At 38.0% G+C, this 18,761-nt stretch overlaps 1 protein-coding gene across 1 annotated transcript in view; it reads left to right on the forward strand.

Annotated features, from left to right (window-relative positions):
• The window catches only part of EPHA6 (EPH receptor A6), a 721,750-nt gene that overhangs the window by 587,093 nt on the left and 115,896 nt on the right, over positions 1-18,761 (forward strand). Inside the window, exon 12 of the mRNA XM_046658947.1 lies at positions 7,690-7,751. Within this exon, the coding sequence (XP_046514903.1) occupies positions 7,690-7,751 (62 nt within the window). The remainder of the gene's footprint in view (positions 1-7,689; positions 7,752-18,761) is intronic.

Raw genomic sequence — 18,761 nt, forward strand, 5'->3', positions numbered from 1 at the left:
TTATACTCACCACAGGGGTTGGTACAAGGATTAGATGAGTTAACACACATAACGCCCTTAGAACAGTGCTTGGCACATTGAAGAACTTACTTTTAGAAGTTAGTTATCATTTCATATGTGCTGATTTAGATGTCGTATCTATTTTAAAATTGTCTACACAACGGGTTTTCACAAAAATAGACCAAGAACAAAGGCAGCATAAAATTATTTGACTTGTGGTTTAATTTGGTTTTGAACTTAGACTTTATACAGTATTTCAAGTCATGAGAATTCTCTGTTGTGTTTTGTTCTTTGACTACCTAGTGGTAATTAAACTATTGATTGTTGTGTAATCGATTATTTCTTTTGTAATAGTTAGAAAGCAAAAAGTCGTAAATCAAATAATTTCAAAATGTGCTTTTAATTTGATCATTATCATTATATTACTTTTAAAACATAGATGTAATACAAAATCAAGAAAGCCATTCTTAAAAACTCATATTTTTATTAAAATTTTGCAATCTGGTCAGTGCCTCCTAGTGGAAACACAGTCTAACATTAGGCATCTTTGGCAGTAACTTTCGTGTCAACCAGACACTTTAGTTAAGGAGAAATCTTTTACCCACATGGTAATTTCCAGTAGAAAGAAGGACAGTGCAGAAGATCGGTGAACTTAACTGGTGCGGATGGTACGCCAGTGCTCTCTGGAACTGGTGGGAAGAAAATTATGTTTAATTTCTCTAGTCTCACACCTTTCATATACTCTGAAACAAATCTAGATTAAGAAATGCTACTGTTTTCAGAAATGCAGATCACCCTTCCTAATTTCTGCTCAGCTGTTTTATCACAGGATAAAATAATTTATTCTTCAGCATTTCTCCAAGGGCATTTGAATAACTTCTAAGTTTAAAAGCAAAATAAAGAAATTAAGAGAAAGCACGCAACCAAATCAACATAGTTATTATATAGATTTAGGGGTTTCCAATATCTCTAAAGTTAAAATCAATTCCAGATTAACCGTAGACATCTCGTCACCGGTACAAATCTATAGAGTACAGAAGACACAACATAGCTTGTTAGCTAGGAGCAAGAATCTACTTCCTACAGAAGCTCTTCCTAAGAAACAACATATTATAATGTGTTATTTAAAGTAAGAAAATGCCCATTTTGATTGTTTTACTCTAGGAGAAGCTATCTTGTTCTTTAAGCAGCTTTAAAGCTGTCATTTTCAGGTGTATAGGATTTAAAAGGACCTTTGAAACTGTCAAGAAAGCTCCTAACTATACTGACCTTAGTCATTTTCATTAACCAATTTAACTCATTCTTAACTCTGAAAACAACTTCTTAGCTCAGGATTCAACATCTAGTCAGTAAGGTAAGCTATAACACTTGCATTTGTCCATTCATTCTTTAAGCTCTTATTGAGTGACTCAATATTTAGTATCAGGTACTATGCTCTGTGTTTTAAACACATTATCTCATTTACTCTCACATCTCATGAGATTTAATCCATCTCATGTGATGGAGGAGGTGTTGTTATTATGTGATATAAATATGCAAATATACAAATGAGGAATATATAGAACACAAATGAGGAGACCAAGGCAGTGAGAGATCGTGGTGAGTGAGTTGTGAAAGCTCACATGCCCAAAGTGGAAAAGCCTTCAGCCTTGTGCTCTCTGACACTAACCCACAACTTCTAACTGCAAGGTTCTCTGCACACAAGGTATAGGATGACCAACCATCCCAATTTGCCCGGGACACGAGAATTTAGTACTAAACTTGGAATTTACTTTGTCATATAAAACATGTAACTAGCAGTCATTTTTACTTTGCCATAGCACATAAAAGAACTTTCCTGTCAGTTCCAAACTACAATACAATATAGAAATGATCCATTTTTAAGATAACTGCACAAAGGGAAAGAAAGGAAGGGTACGCCAGCATGTGTGAGTGCCAGCTGTTGCCAGGCACTGTGATGATGATATGTTTTCTCATCTAATCCTTTGAAAAATCCTATATGGTATGTAATATTATCCCCATTTTATAGATCCAAAAGCTGAGAAAGCTACTATAACTTGTCCAAGATTATGCAGCTAATAGGGAGCAGAGCTGAAATTTGAATTCTGGTTTTTCTTCGAAACCATATATTTTACAATGCAAATAATTTAGAAGTTTTGATTTGCTATTTGGTTATTTCAGTAACTCTTATCTTGATCTAGAATTATTCTCAGAGAAGATCTTTATGTGTGTGTTCTTTCTGGCATTCCATTCAAAGAAATAAAAGCACCTGCTCTGTGCCTCGCTCTGTGCACGGCGGTGGACTTACAGAGAAGAATCAAGTGCAAGTCCTGCCCTCGTGGGCATTTTAGAGTGAAAGGCAGATGCCTCTGTGTTGACGTCATAGCACACCGTAAGTGTGATGTAGTTGTTTGGTTAAGATCTCAAGGCAGGAGAAAGTAAACAATCAAATCTTCCTAACGAAGGAAGTGATCTGTGGGAGAATGGACCCTGGATTTAAGCTGTGCTTTCTATTTAAGTATGGGATTTTACCAAGTGGAGACAGTGAGAAGCCATCCTTCCAAAGAAGAGAGGAAGGTACAACTCAAGGCATATTAGGGAATCGTGAGTCCCCTAGAGCGTGTGAAGCAGGAGCGAAGGGAAGAGAGGGAGGTCAAAGATGGCACTAGAAGCAAAGCAGAGGAGAGATGATGAAGGGAGTGAATTGCCAAGGCATTGAGCCTGTGGCCCTGAAGCAAACAGTACAGTGAGTAAAGCAGTCTTTAAACGGCGGGGACAGACATTAAGCCCTTTGTAGTGATTCACTGATTTTTAGTCTGCTCTCCACCAGAAACCCCATGAAGGTGGTAGCTTGTAGTGATGGAGGCTGTGTCTCCAGAAACCAGAAGAGCACTTGATACATAGTAGGCATTTAAAAAGTATATTTGATGGATCCCTCAGTGTTCAAAATTAATGGTTGTACAAGTGTTGGCTTGTGATGGGGAAAACAATAGGAGTAAGAAAAACAGGAAGCAATTACTGTAGTACCTCAAGCAAGAGAAAATACAGGCAGAAGGTGGGCGGTGATAATAGATTTTCTATAGAAGCAGCACAACTTAGTAACCAATGGACTAACAGGCCTTTGATAAGGTGAGAAGTCCCATATGGAAACAGGGGTTGAAACCCAGGCAACTAGATGGATGGTGATGTTTTAATCAAGACGGGAATATAGGAGGAAAAGAAAATTCAGGGGAAATGTTAAAGTTTGCATTCAGACTCACTGAGGATAAGACTCATGTGGGACATGATCTGATACTTGCTAGGCAGCAGAGTAAGAGGAAAACAATTCCTCAATTTTAGTTCTTATCTTGTGAATAAAAATAATTATTTAATATATTATAACTTTGCTCAACTTTATATCATCTGTATCTTTTGAATGCCTTAGAGGGATAAGAAAATTATTTCCTTTATTATCAACTCCATTTGAGATTATAATTATAATTCACTATCTCAACAGCAGAAACAGAGGAGGTAGAAATAGATTAAATAATTGGCTCAAAAAGTCCTGAATTGTAACTGGGGGAAAAATACAAGCGACCTAACTGTCAATCCAAGTTATCGCCACAAATTTTATTACCTGGTAGGCAAAATATAGATGCAATATAATGTTAAATAAACTAGAATTGATTTAAATCTGTAATAGAGTTTCAGAGTTATTGAGATTTGTTTAGATTCTTCATGTTACTGACTGCACATTAAATTGCCAAACTGATACAAAATACTACATCCAGCACAAACTCATTAGTTTTACGAAAATGTTAAATCTCTGTAATTCCTTTCTTTCAAAAAACTTCTCTGAGACCAAAAAAAACCACTATTTCACCCGCAAGTATTTTTTCCCAAGATTTCCCGAGAACATTTAAACAATGTCTTTCCTTTGTTTTCTTTAACAGCACAAGAAAAGTATAATCTTATGGTCAGAAGGTTTCTCAACACCACCTGTATCACAATCATCATAAGTGTTGGGAAGCTGCAAATTTGAAAAAGATTCATTAGTCAATAGTCCAGAAAAGTCCCAATTAAAGGAAATAATGGTTCTTCTCTGTTACGAAAAGATGATATTGGATTTTATGATTCTTTATGTTCAGAATATAAATAAGAGATTTCTTGCAGGATCTTGATTCCAATGCAGTTTAAAATATCCATAACTATTTCTGGGCTATTTATGAAGGAAAATAAAAGAAATTCACTTTATGTGACTTGTAGAAGTATTTTTGAAGCTCTCTTAAGTCAAACTGATGAGGCTTCTAAAAAAGATCCTCCTCTGGGTGGAGCTGGCCCCATTGCCTAGTGGTTAAGTTCCACATGCTCCTCTTTGGCAGCCAGGTTCAGTTCCTGGGCACAGACCTACACTACTCATTGGTGGCCATGCTGTGGCTCGCCCCACAAACAAAATAGAGGAAGATTGGCACAAAAATATTAGCTCTGGGCAAATCTTCCTCAAGCAAAAAGAGGAAGATTGGCAACAGATGTTAGCTCAGGGTAAATCTTCCTCCAAAAACAGAGCTGAGAATTTCGAGACTTGACTAACATTCAAGAATGCTGGATTTTGTCTGTTGACTTCAGTACAATGCAAATACTAAGGTAATTCTGTGACATGAGACACTTGGAGTAACTGGCTAAAATTGTAAAAAATGAAATAAGCTGAAATCTTTTGAAAATATAAAAAGAATCACCTCCAAATATATTTTCCAAGAGCCACAAAGCATTATATAATTTTTACATATTTAAAAATAAGACAGAAAAAGTACTGTTTCCACTAGACTTCTCTCACCTCACCATCCTAACTTGTATAATTTCCCTTATGCTTATCTAGTTCCTTGATTATACAGTGTAATCATGGACCATCAAGTTCCTCTAATCACGGACTGTAAAGTTCCTTGTAATCTTCACAGAGTAACTAACTTCCCTACGGAAAACCACTAGGAAACAAATTACAGGTTAGATGCCAGCAGTGTTCTGAAAAAACAGTGCCGTAGTTTAAGAACAGCTGCTCTCACTTGAAGCTACTGCACAAAATACAAAAGATGCAGAGCTCAGGTGTGAAACTGGCAATTCACAGGAAACCACGGGAGCCTTCTCGTGACTTTTTATTATCTTTAATGAGAAGATGAAACTTGTCACTGATGAATTTTAAGATTGCATACAGTATCTCTCAAGGAGTTATAGGTAGAACTAATTTCAAAGTACTTTGTATTCAAATAGATCAGAATCTTGCTGGAATGCTTCAGTGTTACTCTCTGAGGAATTGTGAAATTGATGAGAAAAATCAGCTTGTTTCCATGAGGTACCTACTCTGCTCTGCTCTGTGGGCGGTGACCTTGAGAAACCCAGTGAATGGGGATACAAAGCATCTATGGGAAGATGAGAAAGGAAAACAACCTAATATAAAACCAGGCACAGTATTTCGTGGCACAGAACACGAAATGTTCTGTGTGCAACGGTGTACAATATAGTAGATGTGATGGGAATGCAACTGTAGGAAGCATCACTGTGGGAGACTTTCAAGAAGGAGGTGCCGTGTGTAAACTCTGGGGACCTGTAGGGTGTTGTGAAGGAGAGCAGCAAGTTGGGAGATAACCCTGGCAGGGAAATACCAAAAGGGAAAGGCAGGAGACAGGATGGAACAAGCACAGGTGACAATGACAGTGGTGGAGCAGCAGAGGATAAGGCTGGTTGGGAGAGATGCGGTCCATCGCTGGAGAGGCCTGGGTGGGCCTTCCAGCTTTGATCTATGAACCAAGTCTGAGAGGCGCCGATGGCAGAAGGGGAAGAGCTGAAGCTCTGAGACAGACTGCCTGATACTGCCCCTGCTAGCTGTTTGACTTTGCGCAAGTAGGCTAGTTGTCCGTCCCTCTTTTCCTCACCTGTGCAATAGGGACAGTGCTATGTGTATCAATAGAAGTAAAAATGCTTGCAAGCTGTTTTTGTACTAATACAACTGGCATTCTTAGGGAAAGGGTAAATATTTTTTAAAATACATTTTTGAAAAACTCAATATGTTTCTCTGGCAGCCATGGTCAAGACAGATTGCGAGGGTGAGACCGCGAGCAGGGGAAGAGCTTGGGCAGTCATTGTAACAGCCAGGTTTCCCCTAACAGCCAGAATCCGTCATCATTCAAACTGGAATCTTGGTCTCAGAATTTTTATGTGTAAATATAAAAATGACCTTTTATTTTCCATACCTTGCTAACCCAGTGTTTGCATCAGGCTCCTTTCTCCAAGCTCTCGGAAAACAGTGGCCAAATAAAAGATTTCATGACAAACTTTCAGATTTAAGACCTGGATCTTCTAGGTCCCTGCCTACAATAGTGCTGACACTTCTTTTGACCTCAGTATTTTCTGATTAAGTTCTTCGTCTATATTTTGGTGAAGTTAATGGCTGAGGAACATTGGAGAAATCCACCAAAATGGAAAACTTCTTTGGGTTCTAATTCTATGCATGATAAATTGAGAGCTTTATTACTACATTTAACCTTTAGCACTTCTTTTGTTAAAATATAGATTCCAGTCTAAAATCTAGCGTTTGCAGCCATGGTGCTAATTTGCTACAGTTACCCTTTCTAACCCACAAGGCTTCGAATTCATAAAAGGAACATGAATTACAATACGAGATCTAATATTCCATCATTGGTACACATAATTTCTTTCTACATCTTCTTTGTGCTCATGAGGGAAAATCTGTGCACAGTGCAGACTGAATCGCTAAAAATTCCAATGAGAAGCAAGAAATATAGACGTAAAAAGTATGTCATACATGTTTATTTGAAGTAAATATCATTTTCCCTTCATCTGAAGAGTATCTTTTAAACTTGAGCAACTGGGCAGAACAAATAGATTCTTTTCTTTGAAACAAATCAAAATTATTTATGTCAAATATTCTACCTAATAGAGGTCTATTGGGAACTGTAGCAATTGCGAATAGATATGGTAAAAAAGAAATAAATCATGCTCAGTTTCTGATTTTAGCTTCTTTACAAGACTACGAAATCAGAGTTCCTTATTTGTCACCCATGCCCTCGTTGTTCTGTTGATCTAATCTATGTCCAATAAAGAGATGATCAAGAACTATTACAAATCCCACCAACTCTGTGGGTTCATCAATCTACTGACATTTTTCTACTTAAAAGCCCTTAAAAGCAGACTATGACCGATGGCTTATAATTTCTTGAAGAGAATTTATGAATTTCTCCTTTCTGCTTTGCCTTAGGAATATTTCAGAAATGTCTGGTCTAATGTAATTCAGCCATAATTACTGCGTCTCTTAGGAGAAGCTGTCCCAGAGCTGCCAAAGCAGCCGCAGTCACTGCTTCCACCCTGCCCTCAGCTGGTGACTGTCTTTTAGGGAAAAGCTCGGGACAAAAGAAACAATGTACACAAGTGATTGCAGGGCTTTAGAAAAGGAAATGCTTAATTCCTTTGTAATCCATATAGGAATTTATGTTCTTTTTATGAACTCAAAGAAAAAATACTATTAAGAAATGGAGAGGTGCCTGTGTATATAATAGTACTTTTATAGAAGCGTGTTGGAAAATGAAGTTCCTATTAATAAAATCAGATAATTTAGCTGCCACAGTTGGACATCTCCAGCTGCAGCACATATTCCCGCAATTGCTGTAATCCTTATGTGTTCTCTTGCTCTCTTTGCAGGCAGACCAGTAATGATCGTGGTGGAATACATGGAGAATGGCTCCCTAGACTCCTTTTTGCGGGTGAGGTGTTCCTTTCTGATGGTGCTTAGTTGAGCTATTTTGAGTTTTATATTTAAATCATTTATCATAAATTAATTTTTTCATAATGTTACTCATGGATTTTTCCATGAAGGATAGCAGCATTTCTCTAGTACTGTGACCCATTGCAGTGTTACTAAGGGGGGAGTATGTACAGATAATAATATAATTGATTTCTCCTGTAAATTCAGTTGCCATGTTAATATATATATTTTTCAAATGATGTTATAAAGAAAGATTAAATGAAACTCGGTTGCTTCGCATAGCCATTCACCTGGTCTTACCAATTTGAACTATCTAGTGTGATATTTTGTGCATTATCTATAAAGCTGAACCTCTTAAATTAATGTATATTTACCAATAATAACTCAAGTTCATATCAGAAAACTTATCAGCTTTGTCCCTCTTTAGTTAATTTGGCTGACTATTCATAAAACAAAAGGAGAAAGAATAAAACTCTAGCAGCGATTTGTTGTGGAACAAAACTTTTTAAAGCACTCTTTTGAAAGTGACTTATGCTTGAAAGTGTGGTATATACAAACATTATTTGTTTGATATAGTGGTACATAGAAAGCAGAGCCGAGAAGGTACCGTGAAGTTACCTCAAAATGCACTTATAATATCTTAACATTTAAAAAGCCATCCCATGCTACAAAAACATTCATTGATAGTGAAAAAAACAGAAATATAAAAAATAATCGCTGGAGTAAGTATTTTTCATCCCCAGCAGAGGTCACATAGTTACATGTCACCATATTCTTTATTATCTATCTATTCAGAGACGTAGCCATTTTTCTTACTTAGAAAATGACTGGACTTTTACTATTTGGAATGTGTTCTATTGTTTTTCTTCTTCATTTTCATGCAAATAAGCAGTCTCAAGCGTTCTTTCTTTGCTTCATTTGTTGCTCCACGTTATTTGGACAAGTTCAGTGCACCTCACCCTTTTCTCTTGATCTCATTTTCATTTATTTTTCTTGATTCCTTGCCCTCTTCCTCCAACTGCTCTCAATATTAGCAGTGATGATGTATTTACACTGTGGCTGGACTTGATGTCCAGATTCAATGCCAGGAGCTGGATTCAGCAAAATCGCCGAGCTATTATGGGGCAATACTCCTCGCACAATGCATGCTCTCAACTAAGTACGCTCGCTTTAAGGCAAAATGAAATTCATAGGTGTTTGGGACGCAAACTATTTCTTCTTTTCTGTAGCTGTTCTCAGAATGTTATTTTATAGCTTGTGTTCATTTCTCCTGTAAGTATGCTAAATTACTTTAGAAAAATTTATCAGGAACATCTATGGTACTTGAAATGCATATATACTTATGCCCTTCAATTATGTTTATTCAAAAGTTCATTTTTATCAGATACATATCAAAATGACTTAATATCGATGCCTGGGATAGGTTTGTTTTTTTGTATCAACTATATCCTGGAGCTGAATATAATGGCAAATAATGGAACAGATAATCTAAATTGCTGCTGAAAATTGGATCAAATGACTGCCACAAGCAAACTAGGAGAGAAATGTCAGCTTCGGATATACTTTTTATCCTGCTGAATCATGAATTAACTAAAATATGTTATAAAGAAAAGATAATATGTTATAAATAAAAAATTTACTTATAAACATCCTACTACATGTTTATAAGTGGTATGTTTCATGATTTAAAATTTGAAAACTAATATTTTTCAGCTGTTATGCACCATGTAGATGAGACACCATAGAGTGTGGGGAAGAATAGATGTTCAGTGACGGTGGCCTCTGCCAGCCACCACCCCCATGAGAGCCTGTATATACGTGTCATCCCAGCTCAACTTGGCTCTGCCACTGACCAGCTGTGTGACCTTGTGACTTGGGCAAGTGACTGACTTCTCTGTACCTCTGTTTACTCATCTATAAAATGTGAATATTAATAGTATCTACCTCACACAATTGTTATAAGTATTAATAGAGCTGATTATTGCAAAGCTTATAGGATAAAGCCTGACACATTGTAAGTGATAGAGTAAGGATTCACACTCAAGTCTCTGACTAAAGAAGCCATGTTCTCGTACACTATGAATTCTATCTTTTTATCAAATTACTCATTACTTCTTAGAAGTCTACTGCCATCTCCCCATATGGTCTTATGTCCCCTCTGCACATAGAATTTCTATTAAAATAAAAATCATGGGAATGGGAAAAAAAACAGAGGGCCAGTACTCCTCTTTACCCTTCTTTGAGATTCTTATCCTCCTTTGTAATCACATCTCGTGTATCCCAGAAGCTCAAAGTGCTTTATAAACTTTATGTCAATAGCAGACACTCAACTCCCCATGGCAAGCAGAAATAAAACATATAAATATATACAGCCCACAAATTCTCAAAAGTGAAGTCATTTTTCAAACTGCTCCTTTAGAATTTGATAATCTCAGTGTCTGTGAGCACAGAGAGGAGGAAGTGGCTGAGTGCCTTGCGTAGTGGGGACCCTCCACGGCCCATTAATAGCGTTCTGTGCCAACGGGAGGCAGAAAAGGTTTCCCTTTGGTCTCCCACACTGTTTGAAAATCACTATTTACTGTTGTATGAAGGAGTGGTAGCAAACCAAGTACAAGATTACAATCCAGTGCCAGTGGTGGTGGCTGGCTGGCTGTGAGAGATCACCAGATTCATAAATCCTCCTCTGTTTGAGATCCCTGTGGACATTCCCCCAGATATATATTGGCGGGGGTGGTGTGGTTAAGTGAGAATGTTTGGGTGTACATGTGTGTGTACACATGTGTATGGAAAAGGGGTGTAGGTGTGTCTTTAACTATATGTGTGCTTTAATTTTAAAATAAAATGCATTCTAACTTAGCAAGGAGAGCAGCTGCCTGGCTGTCTGGAAGGCATGACCTCACTCGTGTGCAGACTTTCCTAACTTGTCCAAGGAAATACATGAGTGTGAATTAAGTATAATATTCACCACCATCCCTGTATGGTCTCTCTTCAACTATAGATATGGATTTTATAAACACTTTTTTTTAGCAGTTACCTGGCAACTGCTTGTCCATAAATTTTTGGACCTCCATTTTTATAACAATATTAACTAGCAATCCAAATAAAAATAGTTACATAATACTTTAAAACTTCAAAATATCACATGTCAATCACAAAAAAAAGATTATTTCTTTATTTTATAACATTTCTTTAATGTGGATTTGTTTATTGTATCACAAAATTCAGTTATACAAAAATATAATACCATTGGTTTCAGTTCAAGATGGTACACTGTGTACATGCTGCAGCCTCCTGTTCTCACCTCAAATTCTTTGACATAAGAGAAAAGATATAGGTACATTATTTACAAAGCACATGAGCAAGAAAAAAGGAGTGTCATCCATAAACAAAATAACACAAAAATGGGAAAAATTAATAAAGACAAAAAGCAAACAAAATTGGATTGAGTAAGGCAACCATAGCCCAAAACATGCTCAGGAAAGGATGGTTGGGAGCAAAAAGAATGTATGCAAGGGGGTACCTCAGACTGAAATGAAGGTACAGAGGAGGAACAGGATGGCTGGTAGTTGGGAGAAGATGAGGAGTTTAATTTGGGTCGTGTTACATTGTACATACCTATGGAACCTGCAGTGAAAATATCCAAATGGCAATTAAAAATATAAATCTGAAGCTCAGCAGAAAAATCTTGGCTTAAATTAAAGATCTTGGAGTCCTTAGCATAAAGGTGGTAATTAAACCCAAACTATGACATTTCCTAGGAAGAAGTTCTAGAAAAAGAGGAGGAGTTGAGCAAGGTTGTAGCTCTGTGCCATCCCAACCTGAGGAAGCAGCGCAGATGGTGTCTCCAAAGGTAACCAGGAATGAGTGGTCCAAGAGGAGCGAGGACAGGGAGGCGAACGTGGCTTCCCTAACCCAAAAGAAGAGAGCGTTTCAGGCAGGAGCAGATAAGCAATTGTATGAAGTGCAGGGGACAAATTCTGAAAGACAGACTGGAAAGCATCAATGGCAGTTAGCACTTAAGAAGTGTTCCATGATCTCAACAGGAGCACTTTCAATGGGTTGATCCCAGGTAGAAGCCAGATGCAGAGGGCAAAATGAGAATGAGAGATAGACGGGAACTATTATCTAGGTGGGGACTATTTTTTAGGGAGAAGTGAGTGAGATGGCAAGGCCAGAGATAAATCAGATGCTAGTAGACAAAAAGAAAAATGAAAGGAATTTTTAAGATAGGAGTATGATTCAGACAATTTATACGCTGAGGGATAGGGAATTTAAAAAATTAAATTGGTAAGGCAGGCTGTCTCAGGAGACGGGGAGGGACAAATTCAAGGACTTTGGTGGAGGATGGACTTTCAGCAGGAGAAGCCCCCACATCTTCTAAGACCGAAGGACTGTGCATCCTGGATCTAGAGAGATTCATGTGGAACATGCATTAAATTGAAGGACAAGATACCTGATGTTGTTGCATTTCTATGTGAAGTAGGAGGAGAGTTTATGTGGGAGTTTGAGGACAAACCTTCATTTAAGATGAATGTTTAGAATACTCGCTCAAATTAAAAAGACAAGAAGCTGATGAGAGAAAACAGCAGGACCCTCAGGAGCAGCTTCTACTCCAGGAACAGTTTTGTCTGGGTGCCCGCAAGGGCAACCAGCTAAAAATATTTCCCAAGGTTTTTAATGATATGCAACCTAAGTGGCCAGGAGGAGAATCTTCTGGACTGCTGGCCCAATAATTTTTATTAGTTACACGCACTCTTCCTCCACTCCTGCCAGACCCTGTCTTTGGTCCTGGGGAAAGTAAAGCAGTTAACTAGTCATGCTGACATCCAGCTGATGTGGAGAACGTGATGTGTTTTGGCAGCGATGTGCAAGCTTCCACAATTTTCTGCAGGAACGCTCGACCCCCAAAATGTGAGAATGGAGAAAATGGAGGCTATCATATGTAGAGCAAGCACGACAGAAAAACAGGGGTTCTGAAGGGGAGTTGGGTGGCTGTGGAGGAGTCTCCCAGGTAAGCAGCCAGTGACTCCAGGCTGAATGAAGAAGGAAACAGAGGCTGATAGGCTAGAAATAACTAGAAATTCTATGGGCCGGGAGTCTCCATTATGTGAAAGAGGAAGCATAGTTGTGAGTGAGGGTGAGAGCTGAAGGAGAAGACTGTGGCCAGAAACTAGGAGATTGGCAGTGGTTTGACAGAGCCAGATCATTCCGGCTTGCAGGAGAGGGTTAGTAATAGTCAGGAACTGGGGAGCTAGCCGATTGTTAAACTGTTAATACCTTGAAAATGGCCATAATGGGAGTATTTACACCACCGAAATTGGCAAGTGCTACAAATCAAGGCTCGTTTGTTTTCCTTCAGAGAAGCAGATTACCAACACAGCAGATTGATCTTTAAGATTTCTGAAGTGGGGTTGTTTTAGGGATGACAGTTTCCAGGTGTGGACCCAGGAGTCGGCGGCTAAAGTAAAAATGAAGATGAGTATCTTGAATTAACTAATGCAGATAACATTTATGTGTGCTTTTATGAGTCAGGCATTGTTCCAGTCCCATGCATTAACTCACCTAGTACTCACAACGTTGTGAGTAGGTGTTACTATTAGCCCCATTTTACCAATGAGGAAACGGAGGCAAAGCAAATGAGGTGATTTGCCCCATGTCAAACAGCTGATAACTCATTCTTTCATGTTTTTGCACAAGTATGTGTTGACAGACTATAGTAGACCAGGTACTGCTGTGGAGTTTGCAGTACAGAAGTGAACAAAACAAATTTAAAACATCTAATGGGAGGAGGAATAAGGGATTCAGCAAAATATCTGGTACATCAGATAGGGGAGCAAAACCAAGCAGGAGAAGTGGAGGTGGGTGAGCTCAGGTTCCAGTATTAAATGGAGTGGACAGGGAAGGTCTCACTGAAGAGTGGCATGTTAGGATGGAGGAAGGTGAGGGAGCAAACAGGTGGATACGCAAGGTGAAAATCGAGAGTAAGAACAGCTAGTGCCAGCATCCCGAGGTGGGAGCATTTTACACCTGCGGAACTGCAAATTAAGTCTTTATGCCTGTTTTTCCTAGGACAGAGCTGATTCATGCCTGTTGTCTCTTCATAATTATTAGTAGGGATGCTTTTCCTTTGTAGTTAGGATAATAACATCGAGAGTTACCCTATCATTATGGCTAGAGAAGGGTAGGTGGAGAGGAATAAAAGATGAAGTTGAGTTGATGGAGGCAGAAAGGGGCTCAGATCTTGGAGGGAAATTGTTCTCAACCTTAGCTGCACATTGTAATCACTTAATTTAGAGAGCTTTTAACAATCCCACATTCCAGGCTGCACCCCAGACAAATTAAATCAGAATCTCTTGGCTGGAACACAAGCATCAGTATTTGTCCACGGTGCCCCAGTTGAGTCTAATATGCAACCATGTTGTAAAACCCCTGAAGTGGGACCTTGAGACCATGGTAATGACTTTGAGCTTCCTCTATGTGAAATGGGAAGCCACTGCAGGTTTGAAATAGAGGCAAGACATAATCTATGTTTTAAAAGGGTCATTCTGGTTGCTGTACTGAGGAGAGACTACAGTGAAGTACAGATGGATGCAGGGAATCCAGAGGCTTCTGCAATAATCCAGGTGAGGAGATGACGGTGGTTTAGATGAGGATAGTTGAAGTTGAGTTGATGGAAAATGGTAGATGCTGGGCTGTATTTTGAAAGTAGAGCCAATAGGATGTGCTGGTGAGTTGGATAAAATGTCTAAGTGAAAGGGAAGATTCAAGGACAACTGTCATCTACCAAATAAGGTCAATAATAGGCAATAACTACTTCCTACAGTTACTGCAAGTGTTATAGTATTAAATGGCCAACAGACCTAAAACTCCGAGAATAGTATCCAACACGTATCAAGGTTTCCATAATGTTATTTATTATTATTGTAATATATTTCAGAAGATGTCAGTAAGAGTTTAAAGTTGTTTTTCTGTTACTTCCTAGTCTGTTTTTTCTAGAGGCTAAAAATAGTTTTAATTTTCACCATTTAAAAAAAATCTAGCTATAGCTCATGAATATGAGTATTTAAATAATATATATAAGTGCATATCAGCATTTCAGAAGCCATGTGAGTCATTTGAAGAGTTTCCTTGAACAAATGCAAAGCAAATATTAATTTAAAAAATTAAAGGGCTCTTTTAAATATTTATGTACTCAAATTATAAATCTAGTAAAGATGGCATTTTACCTTATGCCAGTTATATATTAATAATGAGAGCTGTATTTTATTAGCACATTTTTCTTGTAAATTGTGTTGTGAGGAGTTATATTTGTGCTGGGGTATAAGAGCGAAATTAATCTACACCACATTCATTTTATATTCAGCAGTGAAAAAAATTGAAGGTGCATTTATCTACCAATACCTGTTTTTAAGCCATGAAAGTTATTGTTGAATTACATCCCCTTAATTACATTTTTTCAGAAAAAAATATGTGAAATTTCATGTAGACAAATGCTATTATTTATCATGCCTGTGCCTGCTTAATGCCGAATACTATTGTAAAAGTAATGTGACAGTAAACATCCAGGTATATGAAAGCATAGTGTGCTTTCAGCCAAGCATATGGAAGACTGAACTTCGTATCTTTAAATTAGGAATTAGAGCATCAGCTTCCAATAGCTTGAATTTCTCTCTTTAAACATTTTAGTACTATAAACGTGTAGTTTCATTTGTAGTACCTGGTATCATGATAGTATTTTATAATTTTCCTTAATAATTCTCCTTTTGCATACAGGACTTTATATTGATTTTTTAAATGGCGTGTAATTTATAATTATAGTGATATATAGAGAAATCCCATGCATTTTCCTGAACTCCTCTGTGGTCATTCCTACTCTCCCATTTGGACGATGCAAGAGATTTTGGATTCACAGAACTAAATATTAGACTCTAATCTTGTGGTTCTCAACCACACCTGCAAATCAGAATCTCCTTCCTAGAGAGATTTTGCAAAATACACATGCATACCTGAGCAGATATATATGGTAAAAACTTTCCCGGGTAATTCTGATGCACTCCAATGATACTTCATCAAGGATTGGCACCTGTGACACTCCAGCCCAGAAGATGACCAAAAACAGTTTAAATTTTCTTGGCTTTATTGAAGTGCAGACACGGGAGCAAGTATAGGTTACCTTCACACAAACCTAAGCAAAAAAACATCAAATTAAGTGGTAAGCTTTGTTAGCTAAAAATATATTATACTCGGATTCATTTTAAGTTCTTAACTCTGAAATCCCACTGCCATGTTTCACAAATCCATATCTGCTTTTCTTCCTAGATTTTTAGGTATATTAGCAATGACATTTTTAGTTTCCTTATGATTGAAATTTCTGATTCCTCTCTTGGTGACCTCTCCCTTCTATAACTAAAAGTATAACTGCCTAGCTTAAGTTCAAATCCATGATGACTATAAAAGAAAAAGCCTTGAAGGATTTAGTAAATATTCTATGGGATATTATAATAATATTTTCAACTGGGGAGGCCACAAGAACCAAGACCAGTAAAAAGGAGATATTGACTCCTATTTGTTCGATGGTAATTTTAAAACAGAATGATTTGGTCTTTTCAAATCTATACATAACCTTAGCCATTTCTTTTTCAAGTTCAGGACCATTGTTAAAAGTCACAGCTTAGGTCAACTTTCCTATTTAGAAACATATAAATACTGAATTTTAACTTTAACCTAAACTTGGAGAAGTAATCCTCCAAGGACTGTTTTCTGTAAAGTCACTTATAAATCAATTGTTCAGAACTCAGGATGCATTTTCCCATAAATATTTCTTTTAAAGATATTGCTTAAGTCCCTAGGCAGATCCATAAAAGCCTCTTTAACGCAGACTACAGCTAACGGATGTAACTGCCAATACGGAAGGGAGCCAGGAGTTTCCTTCAAAAAAATAAGAGTGTGTTTTCCTCCTGCTACATGACTTGCTTCGGGCAACATTTTTTTAAATGCCGTTTTCTGTAGCATCCACTTCTTTCTTCATGTTCTCTCCCCAGGCCCTCAAATATTCCACTTTTACTGTTTTAAGTCCCGTGTGATGGCACACCCTCCCCAGCCCCGCTTATCCCCAGGCTAGGCCTTTCTCCACCTCCTAGAATCACCTGTAACGTGGACCTCACCCCACCATAGTCTAAGCTCTCATTCTCTCATTGCCACAGATTCTAGCTGGATATGAGCTTAGGCTAATTCATGCTAGTATGTGATTCTCAAATACTATTTTAATTCCTCCAGTTGATTTTGCATTTTTATATGAATTTGTAAACCCAAATAGAATTTTTAAATTTTTATTTTATTGTGGTAATAACACAACTTAAAATCTACTCTCCTGACAAATTTTTAAATGTACAACACGTTACTGTTGACTGTAGGTACAGTGCTGCACAGCAGATCTCTGGAGCTTGTTCATCTTGCTTAACTGAAACAAGCGGATTAGTAACTCCCCAAATCCCCTTCCCCCAGCCCCTAGAAACCACCGTTCCACCCTTTGATTCTATGAATTTGGCCTAAATAGAATTTTAGTAGTGGAATTTCAGGTAGCAAAACAAAAAGAGGTGAAAACATGCCAAAAGTATGGGTGAGAATATTTTTGGACCGAGGGACAGTCAGGAACCCAGAGATCAGCTCTTCCCTGTTGTCGTGACTCTTCATAGATTCTCGTCTTTTGTCCCTTATGAAATCATCGCATTTCTGACCACATCCAGCTTTCTCAGGACGGCCTTCAGCAACCCCGAAGTAGGGGAACAAGAGGCTTACAAAGTTTCCACTGCCATACACCTCCATCTCCTGTAAACCGCTTAGTAAGCTGCGTTTCCTACATCGCCATCTTATAGCCCAAGTCAGCATTTCGGAAGCAATCATTTTACAAGGCTTCAGCTAACCCTTCTATTTTTGTCATTCTGTTTGGAAAGGCTGGTGCCATTTCTTATGACTCATAGTTAGTGAACCAAAAAAGTCTTTTGACATACATACGAACCAAAATCTCATTACTTCATTTTGAAGCATAAACTGTCGTTATGCAATAGTGTTCCTTGCACCAGATTTGTGAAGAATCTTTGGAAGGAAGTTGATATTATTTATTTTAGGTAAACCTGAAACTGCATAGTGAATTGGATTCTTTGTAAAGGTTTGTTAAATGACGATGTGCAATTTTTATTAATTCTACCCAAGAGTAGCGGCTTATCGTCTTCGGCTGTGGTATTGTTTATCACACGTGTTCAACATTCTCAGAGCGCCGCATCACTATAACTATTTACTCCACACAAAGGAGGGCTGCACCTTCTCCAACAAGAACGTGTGAGAACACTGGTTTATATCGTGGGCCAGTAATGGTTGTGGTGGGATGTATGGAGAAGGGATCCCTAGACTCCTTTTGCTGGTGAGACATTCTTTTCTGATGGCATTTAAATAGGCTACATCGAGTTCTAGATTTCAATCGTTTATTATAAATTAACTTTTGCATGATGTCATTCATACTTCTCATTTACTCATGATTTTCTCGGGGAATCTCTTATCATAAATCTAACTTTCCATGAAAACTACTTCAAGAAAACATGCTACTACTGACTAAAAGCTTGAAGCACTTCACTCCATTAAGAGGAAAACAGATAAACACAGCTAAGTTCAATCCAGCGAATATCTGTTGAATATCTACTGTGTGCCAGGCACAGTGCCAAGCCCTGAGATTGCAAAGATAAGCAAGGTAAGGTATGCTCATGGCCCTAGTGAGACCATGGTCAAGCCAGCAGAAGAGAAGACACATTCACCTATCGTTTTAGCCAGTGTTAGTGTAGACAGGATGCTTTTAAAGCAAGAAAGAGAGAAACTCGGTCCAACTTTATTCCTCCACTTTCCCGGTCAGTCCCCCCTCCTCTCAATCTATTGCAGGTCATGCTGGCTATGCCTCTAAAATAGATCTCAAGCCTGACTCAAGCCACCAGTTTCCCTCTCCCGTGTTACTCTAATA

The sequence above is a fragment of the Equus quagga genome, chromosome 4 (genome assembly GCF_021613505.1).
Source record: "Equus quagga isolate Etosha38 chromosome 4, UCLA_HA_Equagga_1.0, whole genome shotgun sequence".
Classification (NCBI taxonomy): domain Eukaryota; kingdom Metazoa; phylum Chordata; class Mammalia; order Perissodactyla; family Equidae; genus Equus; species Equus quagga.